This window comes from Eimeria necatrix, genomic scaffold, assembly GCF_000499385.1.
Source record: "Eimeria necatrix Houghton genomic scaffold, Enh_scaff39, whole genome shotgun sequence".
Classification (NCBI taxonomy): Eukaryota; Apicomplexa; class Conoidasida; order Eucoccidiorida; family Eimeriidae; genus Eimeria; species Eimeria necatrix.
The window spans coordinates 96,613-111,311 of record NW_013654292.1 but is presented as its reverse complement, the minus strand read 5'-3'; the positions used below and the strand labels follow the sequence as shown (position 1 = coordinate 111,311).

Below are 14,699 nucleotides of genomic sequence, written 5' to 3'. Positions count from 1 at the left end.
GTTGGAAAGAAGAGCTTTGAGATACATTAAACCACATGTTACTTCAGCGGAAACGTACAGACCTTCACAGATCTCGTCCTTTCATATCCGCCCACTATTACACAATTATACGCACTACATTATGCAGCCGTAGAGTGTCTTTCAGGCTGAAGAACAAAGAAGCGGGGACAGAGGCTGGCTGCCCTGCTCCAGTGGTTCCTGCTGAATCACTTCGCATTATTGTGGCATGGCTCCACTCTGCCAGGTGAGTGTTTTGATGTACCGTTGTACTTGGCAGTTAGTTTAGCGGATGCAGCGTGCAGTGCTGTCTTCGTCGACCTTAGAAGGCGCAAAAGAGTCGAAACTTTATGCCACGCAACCTGCCGTGACATTGTTTTAGCGGAACGAGTAGCATTGCAGGGTATCTGCAAGTTACTAACTGCTTCCCTGCTGGCGTCAACAGGATCTGGCAGCATCGTGCACTTGGGAAGGTTGTCAACTTCGTGGATGCAAATTTCGCCTTTCACTTTGCCTCTTAGCATCTCCACTTCATTTGCTTCGTGTTGCTGTAAATGGAAAACCGGAAAAGGAGCATCATTTACCGCTTCTCCAGCGGCATTTTTTCCGTCAAGGCACTGAGGCAGAGCTACGTCATCTTTCAGACGACTCGCCGCCCCTATCTTTTCTGTCGAATCTAATTCCCGGCGATGCATTTCTTCGTCTTGAAAAACGGCTGTTTTTTCATCCTTGAACACTACAACTGGGCAAGGTTCTGGGCCTGTGCTAATTTTGAGAGTTGCACCAGTGTTGTCCCCCAAGTCTGCCACATCTGATAGGTCCTGATGGAAAATTGTAAATGTAGACTCAGAGCGAATTTGATCTCATTTGGAGGGGTGCGATTCACCACAGTCCAACTGGCCATGCAAACGAATTGTCTGGCTAAAATGCTAAATGCCAAACTTGAGCAACACCGGCGACATGTGGCCTGCACCTCTCAGGGAAGGGCCGTTTGACTTTCCTAGATTGCGTTAAAACGATAACTCACTTGTGGGTCAAGCGGCTCTAAATTTTGTGTCTGTTTCTTCCCATACGGTGTTGGAGACTCCGGAATACAGGAGCTCTGGTGAATTACTGTCTGCATCTGGTTTACTTTTCTTGTGGAGCTTTTCCCAACGCAAGACCACGCTTCACAGGTTGTATAGGCATGTACTGAGCTTTGTGAGGGCGGAAAAGCAGAGTGCTTCCAGTACAACAGCCTGTGCGCTGGACTATACTGAGCTCGAAGGAGCGCTCCCCTAAAAACTGCAACGCCCTCTTTAATGAGACGGCGTTCAACCATTCGATGACGAACTGTAGACAGTTTTAGAAAATGGTCCAGCCTGAATGCTCCTGAAGTCACGGCAGTACTAATCAATCTGGGGCAATTACTAGCGGGCTTCTCAACAAAGTGCTTCTGCCATGAAACCTGATTCTCATTTTGTGAGCCTTTCACGAAGCTATCCTGTGATGCTGGGCCAAGCACCGTTAAAGCAAACTTATCAAGTTGATGGTATGCACAAGCAAAATTAATTCCAAGGCGTATGAGGTGTAAAAGGCGCTGCAATTCCGTTTGTAGCTTGGTAGAGAGCATCATTTCTAGTTTAAGAACACGTAACAAAGATACCTGCGCACAGAGAGAAACGGCTCGCAAGGACATTTGCCGGAAGCGTTTTGCTTGTACACGCGATATTCATGTCTTACTATTTTCGTTGAAGCATTGTATTTTAGCCGCACCAGGCAGACGCGATTTTCAGGTGCCTTTGAGGGGGACGAAGAGCCACTGGAAACTGCTCTTGCCGTTGTCTCTGCTCCAAGGCATTGCTCTAGATGCTGCGACTGGCTGCTTTCCTCAGGGCAAAATTTTTCTGTCTTCAACGACTCCGCGAGTGTATCTATTGCTCGTTCAACTCGTTTCAATATGCTTGTAGCTGAATGCGCCGCTGCCGGCAAACTGTGCTGCGAAACTTCCAGGATGTCTTGGATGTTCAGCAGCCGTACAGCCTGCATGCATCAAAGGATGTACGTCCGGTGATTCAAGTAAGGGAAAAACGTATATTGCCACAAGCCTCAAGCAAAACATTGAAGAGGCAATTCGCCAATTTTTTCGAGTCCCAAAACACTCCCACGCGACAATACTGAAGAATGAGAGGGACATAGCCGATGCGCTGACATGAAACAACTGCAGAGCCGCCTTTTCTGCTGCTAGAAAGTTTCTTAATTCCTCTTGAATGATAGCCATCTCTCCACCGAACTCTTGCGCATAGACCGCGTGCTGCTTATTAAGCTCCATCCACTCACGGAGGTTACGCAAGTCTTGAAAGAACTGGGCTCTGCTCCTTAACTTCTCCAACTCCACAAGGTCTCTAATTATGTTTTTTTTGAAGCAGGCGAAGTGATTCTGAAGAAGTGGCACTTCTTTGGGTGCAGGGCATGCATGCGAACAGCATGCATGTGTCACACTGAGGAGTTGCAAAGAAGATCTATACACCTCGCGAGCTCGAAGAAGGCGACTGCACTGGGCACTGCAGATGGCTAGAGCTTGGTAAGCTTCCTTCAATGTAGCCCTTGTGGCACATGCATACTGTCGAGCAATGGCACTTGTAATCATGGCATGCCCGCTCACAGTAGCGATGAGGCGATGGGATGCAAGCTCAGATGTAGGAGCGGCAGTTGCGTTGCCACACACTAGTGCCTGCACCTGAGTGCCAAGTGACTGAGCAACACATTTCATCTCAGATGAAGCTTGCGCACAGTCTCCACAGTCACATGCTGGCGGAAACCAGTAAGGGTTACCTTGAAAGAAATGTGAACAATGCGGTAGCCATGTTTCGTTGACTGCTTCCTCATAAGCACAGCTAGGAGATTCAGCCTCAGCAGAAGTTGTCGCTACATTAAAGAATTGACATGTTTCTGCGGCGGATTGCGCTAAATGAGGCCCGTCCGAATTGAAAGTGTCGCTACGAATACATGGGATGACCTTCGTTGGAGGGTCTCCTTGAGCTCTACTCATTTTACACTACAATGAAGTCGACGCTTTTGTGGCAACGTTGGAAAGGTGAAACTGGGGGGATCTCTAGTACGCACTGTGGAAAGGTTGCACAAATATTCTGATGTCAAGTTTCGATAATACTGGCCTTCAGCAGATCTGCCTAAACAGTTCTGGGAATTGCGCATGGAAGGAAGGTCCGTCATTTCGCGAAGTGCTCATAAGGGGCTTTGTAGGTTCAGATTAACCAGCCCCAGTAGATGCAGCCCCACGCCACAATGAGCACTTGCCTTCGTGTAGAGCATTTACTTTCTTGTCTGCTGCAGTGCATGTTTCTTCTAGCGAGATACAGTGGACTCGTTAGTACAAATGGTTTGTGCCCTAAAAGACACCACTCTTTGTCACACAAATTTCCCGAGTCTCATTCGCACACAGGGAATCGGAAAATTTTAACTTTAAGAAGTATCAAGCCAACTAAAAGGAGGGCGAAAATTTTCATAAACTTTAGAATCAGAGCGCGCAAGAGTTCTTTTACGGGCACTCGGAAGAAGTAATGATCTGCCATTATCGCTACTTATGGTCAGCTGGTTTTGCGGAAACATATTGCAACAGCACTGATCCTAGATTCTTTGGCTTTAGCATTCATCTTAGCATTTTCATTTAAGCTTCACAATCGTGGTACATTCCGGCTAGTGCTGAACAGCAAAAATTCTCAAGATGTCTCGTTAGGCTACCAAGAGAACACTAACTTCAAAGATGATCAAACTGTGCTAGCCTTACCTTGAACTACTCATCTGCAATTTGTAACTGTAATTTTACAGAAAGACGTTGTTAAAGCAATCGCACGAGAAGCAGAATATGGAGGTTGATAACACCAGCGACAGTATTATGTTTCTACTTTTATACCATATTTCATGGAATCGAAGGCGGCTTCCGAATTGTTGCAGTCGGCGTCGCTTCACGGGAAGCCGGTCTGCCAAAGGCTAGCTACCTTTGCAGAATATCATGCAGCTCATGAGGAAGCCGCGACTGCTACAGGCGTTCACTACACGAAATTTGACGGCTTACCCTACAGTTTGCGGCCCACGCTGTCTCAGTTGCTGCTTAACAGGTTGCTTGCCGGGTGCCTGAGAAGCCGCTTTCATAGGCAGTGCCTTATTCCTACTTTATTGTGTTATTTGAAGATGGATAGTAAAGCCTCCACTCAACATTACAGCCGACTTGGGCCTTGCAGACTGAGCTGTAGCGAGCTAAGCTCAGCTCGTGCAGTGCACAGGCACTACAATAGGGCTTGCTAATGGCCTATAAAGGATAGCTAACTGATGACCTATAAGCGGTTAAGAGGTTGAGACGCGGATTAAGCCCTGTAACCTCTTACTAGTGAAGTAGAAAAGCAATTTATTAGCAAATTAACATGTACAAACTAGAAATGTCTGCGAATGCCCTAAGCTCGGGGCTGCCGACAACGCCGGCACGGGTACGTGTAGTGCACAGGCACTACAATGGGGCTTGCTGGTGACCTATAGACGATAGCTAGCTAGCGACCTACAAGGGGTCCGAACCCTGGAGGAGGACAGGACCCTCCTACTGGGATCAAAGTAAGGCAATTTGTCTGTGAATTAATATGCGTATGTTAGCGGTGCCTGAAAATGCGTGGAGACTGGGGCTGGCGATAGCGCCAGCACCAGTGGAGGCCTCCTCCCCACAGGGCCTACGAGGCGAGCTCCCCGAGTGGGGCGAATCGAACAACAACAGATTTTGAAAAAACTTGAGAATTACTGTATTTCGTTGAATATAAGCTACCGTTTCAAGGAAATGGGCCTACGTTAGGTGCCGTTTGTAGGCCCTGCTCGAGGGGCAGGTAGCAGCGTAGTCGCAGCAGTAGGCGCTGTGCACTACATTTGAGGGCTGTTCCGGGAAATGAATTCTTTGTTCTTTCCGGAGTTAGGAGTAGAAATACTATATTTTAACAACTCATGCCTAGAAATCTTTGCTCGGTAAGGGATGCATCTCCGCAACGGACGCGTTATCGGCCCCACACCGCAGGAGACTTCTACAATGTCAGTCAACAAAATGCCGAGCGGGACGCCAGCCCAACATCGCCACGCGACTCCGAAGCCCACCGTGGCAGAGCGGCCGCATGGGCATAAGGAGGCGCCCCCACAGGTGATACCTATGACCAATACTATGCCAGGGGACAGTCCCTTCGTCACGTTGGACCAATTCCAGTCCGCTATGAGTGCGATAAGAACTGTTATAATGGGGACCGTAGAATCCCGCGCAACGCTTCCCATACAGCCAGAAGACGGCAGCACTATGTAGGCCTTTCTGCTGCACATCGAGCGCCAGTACACCCAGATGGGATTGGAACCGCGCGAGTGGGGAAATGCACTTATAGACCACCTTGTGGGCCCGGCTCTAACGTATTGGATGTATCTACGGAGAACTATCGACCTAAGCGACTGGGCGACGGTACAGCGCAGGCTTTTGGAGCGGTTCGACAAAACAATGTCGCAGAGTCAATTGTTAACGGAGTTGACTAAAGTACGGTGGAATGGTAACCCGAAGGAATACACGGACCGGTTTGCGGCTGTAGCGGAGCGTGGTTTGGGTCTTGCCCCCGACGAACTCGCCGACTACTACTGCACCGGGCTACCGACGGACCTCCATCTTTAATCACCGTAACGAGCAGGTGAAGTATCAGTCGTGGGAACAAGGGGCGACAGCTGCAGCACGCCTCTATGGGCCCAAGCAGAGCATGCTGGAGCTCCGAGAAAGGACCACTCGAGCCATCTGGGCTGCTAACCAAGCTAATGGACCCCATCGGCGCCAGGAAATCGAAAATCGACATGGAGGAACCCACGCGAACTGCTATGAGTGCAGGGTCGCGGACATGCGGCACGTGTCTGTCCCAGCAAGGGAGAATGCACCAAATGTCCGGGGGAAATATGCAAGAAGTGTGGCGGTGCGGGACACTATGCTCGGGACTGTCCTACGTACGAACGAGGCCGGACCAAGCCAGAGGACAAGAGCAGTAGGCAGCCCACACGTCCTAGCACTGAGAAGACGAAACGATTAAACAAGGGGGCCTAGGCGTGGTTGGAGACGAGCATTCTAGGCCGCGAATCCATGGCACAGGGATAATGTGTGCGGTAGCGACAAGCCCCAATGCCATTCCAGCCTCCCTTGATTGGAGAAACCAACCCCTCAGCACTGCGGAAGGAACTAATACGAGCAATGGACACGCGGAAGGGACTCAGCCGCTTTTGGAAACGCGGTGGGAGTCTGGGTCGGCGTCGTTCCTGAGTGAAGAGGCTCTGGGAACGACGACGGCTAGCAGCAGGAAGTCTGCAGAGGCAACAGAAGACAGCTACAGGCCAGACGCAGATGCCCTTACAATAACCCCTGATTTCCCACTACCGCCCATTCAAACCATTCTTGAGATGCTGGGAGGCGCAAAGTATTTTTCCACTTTGGACCTTGAGGCAGGATTCCATCAAATACGTATGGCTAAAGAAGACCGTTGGAAGACGGCTTTCCGTTCCGTTCTCGGGTTTTTCGAGTACCGAGTAATGGCCTTTGACCTTAAGGGTCCTCCAGCTATGTTCCAGGCCAACATTAATGCCTATCTACAACGTTTATTAGGAGAGGGCGTTATTGCGTACATAGATGATGTACTTATCTATAGTTCCGATATCTCTGGGCACGTTTCTCTCCTGTGACAATTCCTCAGCATTTTTCTTAGACACCAGTTCTACCCAAAATTCCGCAAATGCAAGTTTGCAAGGCAAACAATTACATATTTGGGTTAATCCATTCCTGCTGCGGGGATAAACCTGTAGTGCACTGCGCCCGCAGCTGCGACTACGTGCTTTCTGTCCCTTGGGCAGGGCCTATAGACTGCAACCTACGCAAGTCCATTTCCTAGAAACTATAGCTATTGCAATTATGATTACAAATTCATGAGTTTCTCAAATCTGTCTGTCTGTTTCGCTCCCTCCTGGGAGCTCGCCTCCTAGTCCCTAAGGGAGGGAGCCTCGCCCTGGCGCCGGTACTGTCTCCAGCCCCAGTCTCCACGCAATTCCACGAATTCACGTGTGCATATAAAATAATAATCGATTTCTCTTACTTTTTGTCTGGTAAGAGGGCCCTGTCTCCCTCCAGTCTTGTGACCTCTCGTAGGTCGCTGGCTAGCTATCCTCTCTAGAGACTCCAAGCATCGAAGCCTCTGCGCGGACGCGCCGCCCGGTGACTAGACTTTCTCGCGGAGTTCCCGTATTTGCACATCACGTATGTTCAAGGAGCGCGCAATCAAGTTGCGGATGCTTTGTCTCGCCGTCCCGGCCTTCCTAACACCTGCTCGCACGACACAACATCGGTACCACTGATGCTCGCAATAGGACAAGCGAGCGCGGCTCCCCGCTCTCGTGGTCGGCCTGCCAACCACAGGGAGCTCGCCGGAATTCGCTCGCGACGACCTAGACGACGCAGCATGCCGTCCTCACCTTCACCTTCGCCGCCGGAACCCAACCCAGAGGCGGAACGTCCTACGCTCACAACGAAGACACCAGCTGACCCTCCTGATGTGCGCCAATGGCCGCAAGCTTACTCGAAGTGTCCTGTTTTTCGCGTTCCCTACAAATCCGCAGCAAACTAACCAGGAGAAGCTCTGCGAATCGAGTTTTGTAATCGCCAATTTACCTAGCGCTACGTGGAGCCTTACCTGCACATCCGCGTTCATGGACTGTGGGGCGTCTGCGTCCCACAATTCCCTGAGTAATTCCCTGAGTTCCTTACTCACGTTCTGCATTCACATCACGACCATGTCACAGCCGGCCATCGAGGCCAGAAAAAGACATTTGCGGCTCTCGGCAAGCACTACTACTGGCCAGGAATGCGCGCCTACACTACTGCTTATGTCGCATCATGCACTCACTCTCGAGCGTCAAAGTATCTTAACCAGAAGCCTGCAGGCCTTCTTCAACAATTGCTCATCCCTTCTCGTCGAAGGGCGCACGTGAGTCTCGACTTTATCACAGATCTCCCCCTTACAACGACAGGGCACGACTTGATTCTTGTCATGGTCGACTCCCTCAGCAAGATGGCTCATTTCGTTCCTGCAAAGAAGTCATTCACAGCAGCAGACACCGTGGAGCTTATTTACAAAAAATATATTCAACGGGTTTTGTTAGTAGGCACTAGAGAATTCGAAAACCAAAACGTAGTGCTTGCCTTAGAGGCCGTCGAGCACGTATTGGATTGGGCAGGCAGCATGAGCGAAGCGTGGTTGATGAGACAGTAGCCAATGCAGAGTCGGACGAAAATGTAGTCCTTAGACGAAAGAACAGATGCAAAGGCCCATTCAAACTCGGTTGACTGGAACAAACCCTAGGGCAGTCAACGCCGAATCTCTTTAGAGATTCGTTAGAGCTTGTCCTGTCTCTGAGCCTTAACAGGCAGTTTAGCAATTTTAAGTCTGTCGGCACCTCGGCTGTATGAGCGCATGATGCGGACTGCCGTCAGGGGTCGGTACAGATGCACAGTTTTACACAAACCTTGTTCACTGTTAGAGCTTCGTGCTCTTGTGTATGCGTTATTTTAAGCATGACGAGAGTAGTTTTTCAAACGTCTATTCTTGGAAAAAGTGCTTTATTTCAAAGGTCTGCGTACACTGCAGGCGAAGAAACAATGTGAGTGGGAGGTTTAGTCTCAAATGCTGCAGCGGACGGCTACAGAACGGCGCCGAAAGTGATCAAGGTACCAGCCAAGTATTTGACGCCTTTCTAACAGTGCTTAGTGATTTCAATAAGTATATTCTTTGATTCGTCCGTCTAAGCGCATTGATCAAACAACGCGCGCTCGAGAAGCGTAGCCATGCGTGAAGGCTCCCTATGATCTTGTTATCACGAAGAGGCGTGTAGATTAGCAGCTGCAAGGCTGCCTTGCCGCTGTTTCCCATGATTGAAAGTAATACGGGGCTTTTCTGTTTGATAAAAGACTGCATTGTACCCCGCAAGGTCAACTCGGCAATGATGTTGTGAAATTTAGCCCTTGCAGTGAACAATGGGTATAATCGGACTTCGTACATGCCTGCACAAGCAATTTTGTGACTTATATACTTGCGTTTGCTTTCTCATGTGGTTTCTGCAGGATTAAAGTGTGGCATAAAAATGTTGGAGCGTTCACCGTTGTCGTCCGCCAGACCTTTTCACCTCGCGGTCGTCTGAATCCTTACTTCCCCTGGAGAGCCGTCTGAATTTACCAATTCGCAACTCCTTCCTGAAAGATTGTACTGCCTGCCATTTGAGTAGGCTATCAGCGGAAGAAGAGCACGAATTCGCATGCATTCGTTTTTGAAAAACGCTCCTTCTCACTGAACAATTGTCCGTCATATAACATTCAGTGTTTCTGCAGATGCAGCCAACAAACAGTTGGTGGAAACCATCGCAATCATAAAGTGATGCTGCTAATAACTAGTGTGTGACCATTGCGTATTTTAGTCTCCTTTTCCTTCTTAGGTGGTGCCGCAAACGGAGAACTAGTTAAAGTAACCCAGCTTTTAGGCAGCAAATACTAAGTCGCCTTGCACATCAAACGCTTAGCTCTTGACGCGAGACAGGGATATCTAGGATCTTTGATGAATCTTGATTTTCAGTCTGATTCAACATTGTCGCTTGAGGCAGTTCAGCCGTCAGTTTCTCTGAAGCAAAAAAACGTTTTTTGTGTATGGCTTGTGGATGCTGCACATGCCATTGGCAAAGCTCCGGACGCGTCAAGCTTTGTCTAGCTAACCTTGAACAAGTTTTCCAAGGGCTAACTTCAAAAGCCACTAGGTCTTTGCATGATTCTTCGGGAACTTATGTATTTTTGAAGTCATCAGATGCCTATAAAACTAAAGGCTTGCGTCCCTGCTGATAACAACGGTCTCTTAGCGCCGGCATCTCCGGTTGCCAAACCAGAATTTTGAAATGGAATTTCAAAATTCTGGAATTTTGAAATGCACTGCTGAGTCTCTTTCTTCTTGATCTTTTGTGCGCCAGCCTAACCAACTGACGTACTGCGATTTGATACTGTTGAATTTCGTTTGGGGTAGAGTCGCATGAAAACATCTGCTCTTGCTGGTTTCACCCCATCCACGGTCTTGTTCCTGCACTGGTCTCCTCCACACTCGTCTCTTGAATGTAAACAGAGTTCATCAATACACGACCCTTTCGCTCACAGTCTGCAAACTGCGCTTTGTCCATTCTTTTGGTAAGACTCCGCATCCCGGGGTCAACCATCCTGGAGGCAATCGTCCAAGTTTTTGGCCTTTTTTAACCCTCCTCAGTTTCTTTAACGCCCCTTGCGTAGCTGAGCTGCCCTTCTACTAGCGTTGTTATCAATGCTATGTGGCTGTACATTATTATATCTCTGTTAATGAAGAGCCTCAGTTTCAGCAATTGTCGACTAGGTGAGTCCAGCAGTTTCCCATACAGGGTTTGTCAGCAACCGAAAAACAAGAAGTCTGAGCCTTTCCCATTATGCAAACCGTGCAATGGTGCCCTGAGAGTCTTCATGTCAGCCGCCGCCTGACGAATGAGCGACGTGATCCGTGCCTTCGCCTCAGTCTTTGCATGGGACTTACACCTTTTAGGTGGCAGGCGTAGGAATACAGCTGCCTCCTCCGCTGACATATCCGCCACTTGTTTGGCCAATACCTCATATGCTTGCTCTGCCGGGGTCCTTGGGTGGACTACGGTGGGACTGTCACATTGCGGCGTTGCTTCACCAGTCCGAACGACCGGTAACTCGCACCACTGGCAATTTACATAGGTTCGGAGTTTGTCAGACTGAAAATAGCAGGCCACCTTGTGTTCCGTCAGCCAATCCAAACCCAAGACTAAGTCATAGGGAACGGTTCCCACTAAAAAGTCGCCGGAAAAACGTGCATGTCCTCACCACAGCGTCAATCCCGTCACTACCCGATCAATGCGTAATTGTTCACCTGTAGCTGCGGTTAGCCTATGCTCTTGTGGAAGTCTCCGCACCTTGAGCTACAGTCGTTCGACTGTTTTGGGACTAGCGAAACTTCTCGAAGCCCTAGTGTCCACGAGGGCCTCACATGGACTCCCTGCGAGCTCAACACGAAGCACTGCCGTCGCACCCACATAGCACAATGCTCCCCCTTGGTCGTAAGACTCTTTCGTGCAAGTTTCCCGCCACCAGTGTGGAGCAATCTCTGTTGCGTCTGGCCTGTAGCCGTCTTCTGTTGCCTCTGCAGACTTCCTGCTGCTAGCCGTCGTCGCGCCCGGAGCCTCTTCACTCAGGATCGACGCCGATCCAGACTCCCACCGCATTTCCGAAAGGGCTGAGTCCCTTCCGCGTGCCCATCACTCGTTTCAGTTCCTTCCGCAGTGCTGAGGAGTTGGTTTCCCCACTCAAGGGAGACTAGAATGGCATTGGGGTCTGTCGCTACTCCACACATCATCCCTTTTCCATGTCTACGCGGCTTAGAACGCTCGTCTCCAACCACGCCTAGGCCCGCACGTTTAATCGTTCCGTCTTCTCAGTGCTAGGACGTGTGGGCGCCCTACTGCTCTTGTCCACCGGCTCGGGCCGGCCTCGTTCATACGTAGGACAGTCCCGACCATAGTATCGCACACCGCCACACTTCTTGCATATTTCCCCCCGACGTTTGGTACGTTCCCCTTTGCTGGGGCAAATACGTGCCGCATGTCCGCGTCTCTGACACGCAAAGTAGTTCGTCTGCGTTCCCCCAGAGCGATTTTCAATTTCCTGGCGCCCACGGAGTCCATTAGCTTGGATAGCAGCCCTATTGGCTCGAGTGGTCCTTTCTCGGAGCTCCAGCATGCTCTGCTTGGGCTCGTAGAGGGGTGCTCCGGCTGTCGCCCCTTGTTCCCACGACTGATACTTCACCTGCCCGTTATTGGTGATTAGAAGATGGAGGTCCGTCGGTAGCCCGGTGCAGTAGTAGTCGGCGAGTTCGTCGGGGGCAAGACCCAAACCACGCTCCGCTACAGCCGCAAACCGGTCCGTGTATTCCTTCGGGTTACCATTCCACCGTACTTTAGTCAACTCCGTTAACAATTGACTCTGCGACATTGTTTTGTCGAACCGCTCCAAAAGCCTGCACTGTACCGTCGCCCAGTCGCTTAGGTCGATAGTTCGCCGTAGATACATCCAATACGTTAGAGCAGGGCTCACAAAGTGGTAAATAAATGCGCTTCCCTACTCGCGCGGTTCCAATCCCATCTGGGTATACCGACGCTCGATGCGCAGCAGAAAGGCATGCATTGTGCTGCCGTCTTCTGGTAGTATGGGAAGCGTTGCACCCGATTCCCCGGTCCCGCCTATATCACACTCATAGTGGACTGGGATTGGCCCCACCTGATGAAGGGATTTTCCCCTGGAATAATATTGGTCATAGGTATCACCTGTGGGGGCGCCTCCTTATGCCCATGCGGCCGCTCTGCGACGGCGGGCTTCGGAGTAGCATGACGATGATGGGTCGGTATCCCGCTCGGCATTTTGCTTACTGACATTGTAGAAGTCTCCTGCGGTGTGGGGCCGATAACGCGTCCGTTGCGGAGATACATCCCTTACCGAGCGAAGATATCTAGGTGAGAAACATTGAAACATAGTATTTTTACTCCCAAGTCCGGAAAGAACAAATATTTCAATCCCGGAACAGTCCCCAAATGTATTCCATAGCACCTACTGCTGCGACTACGCTGCTACCTGCCCCCTCGAGTAGGGGCCCTTGATAACCGTCTACCTTCGGCGCATTTCCTTGAAACAGTAGTCCAAATATCACGAAGTACAGTTATTTATAGTTTTTTACAAAATCTGTTCTCTTGAAAATCCCCCCTACTCGGGGTTCTCGCCTCCTAGGCCCTGTGGGGAGGAGGCCTCCACCGGTGCCGGCGCCGTCGACAGCCCCAGTCTCCAGGTATTAACAGGCACGTCTAACCTATACATGCTAATTCGTCGACAAATTGCCTTACTTCTATCCTAGTAAGAGGGTCCTGTCCTCGTTCAGTGTTACGACCTCTTGTAGGTCACCAGCTAGCTATCTTCTATTGGTCACCAGCAAGCCCGTATTGTAGTGCCTGTGCACTACAGTCATGGCACCAATAAACTGCTGGGCAGTCTTGAATATTTCGGTTGCTTGGCAGGTTCTTTTTCACGGACTGAGTCAAACGCTGCAAGCTCTTGACTTCCCGTCTCATCTTAGCTCCTAGGTCACTGTATTGCCTCTGTAATGCGTTGTATCACTTCACATTTGTTAAGTTGTTAGTCTGCCTTGGACTCCAGAATTGTATCCTACAGAATCATCAATCTTTCATCCATTTTTCACTGATTAGTTGCCGCTACACTGCTGCTCTGAGCGTCCCATTTCCATAGTAACGCAGTCGCATCCTCCACACTTGCCTTTGTTTGCACCCATTAACCAAAAGAAGTAGTGTTCTAGGTGTTTTTGATATGCCACCACGTGCGTTTGCTGTCCCTGCATGGCCTTCAAGTGATTGTTTCTCTTGTAGAATAGTAACGTTTCTATAATTAAACGAGCTGCTCCCAGCTGCCAGCGTGCGCCCCAAGCGCCCTCCGGAAGGCAAGCCTACTTTCGCCACAATGACAGACGACGCTTGGCAGTCAGTGACCCCTAAATTGATCGATGGTGCCTGTGGTGCAGAATTTGCTGAGATCGCAATGCTGTTGACCAATTGCGCTCAAGCCGAGCGCCATTTGCCCCACAGTAGAAGATATAAGTCGCTGCGTGCCCTTTGAGAACTCCGTTTAAGTACTGGCGTCTGAGGGCAAGCGGAGCCTCAATATCCTGCCGCTATCTCATTTATGCAAGGATTGACACCTAGATATGCATTCATAGGGCTCTGAACGAGTGCTCTTGAGACTGATTGGCGCTAGTTCCTGCGCCTCCACAAAACCGACGGTTCTGCCTTTCCGGGGCTCGTCTGAAGAACCATCAGGAAATGAAACTAACAGGAAATGAAGGTTATATCATCATAAGGTGCAAAAATTAGGTCTTACTAACGGTCCTTTTAAGACCATACCCACAAGTCGTGTGCACTTTGGGTGACATGCTGCGCAAGTACCCCGCAGTGCATAGTGCCCAGTGTGCTGCCAGGCTAGCCAGAATAAGAGCCATCAGGAAACCGTGAAGCCAACTTTTAACTGCCTCAACCTCAGAACAAAGCAGTGGGAACATGAGAGCATTTTGAACATAGTAGTAATTACAGCTCTGCACCAAGGCACGGGCGGAATTTCCTGCAAACAACTACGACGAGATACACTTTGTCACTCCTAAGATAAAGCTCTCGAGTCGTGCTGTTCTCAACTTGTATATTGAGCAAAGTGTTATGCAGAAACGCAACTTGCTGAAGGCCTGAAGCACCAGGCAGACGAACGCTGCAAACCGTTGGATGTTAGCATCTCAACGTGCTACAACACGCCTCAAGCACTAAGGAAAACCCCAAACTGGTGTAATGTAATTCAGCTGTGCTAAGCTGGGCGTATGTTTCAAAAGGAAAAACGTCGTTTCGGACACGAATCAAGCAATTAGGCGTTAGCACATGCTGGGGCTGGCAGAAGACTGTCTGGACAGCGCGATGATGCAGTAGCAAGTGCGGCTCTGTTTATCTAAAAAAAATCCCGACTCTGACGTATTTGACGTGTT

At 49.9% G+C, this 14,699-nt stretch overlaps 2 protein-coding genes across 2 annotated transcripts; one reads left to right on the top strand and one right to left on the bottom strand.

The window, feature by feature from the left end:
• Positions 1–5,077: 5,077 nt before the first annotated feature.
• ENH_00050500 (hypothetical protein) lies at positions 5,078–6,726 on the top strand (the record flags this gene model as incomplete). The annotated part of the gene is made up of 2 exons (XM_013581272.1): positions 5,078–5,322; positions 6,123–6,726. The coding sequence occupies 2 exons, from the start codon at positions 5,078–5,080 to the stop codon at positions 6,724–6,726; spliced, it is 849 nt and encodes a 282-aa protein (XP_013436726.1).
• A 4,311-nt stretch (positions 6,727–11,037) lies between these two features.
• Positions 11,038–12,106, bottom strand: ENH_00050490 (hypothetical protein; the record flags this gene model as incomplete). The annotated part of the gene is made up of 2 exons (XM_013581271.1): positions 11,038–11,359; positions 11,616–12,106. The coding sequence occupies 2 exons, from the start codon at positions 12,104–12,106 to the stop codon at positions 11,038–11,040; spliced, it is 813 nt and encodes a 270-aa protein (XP_013436725.1).
• Positions 12,107–14,699: the final 2,593 nt, after the last annotated feature.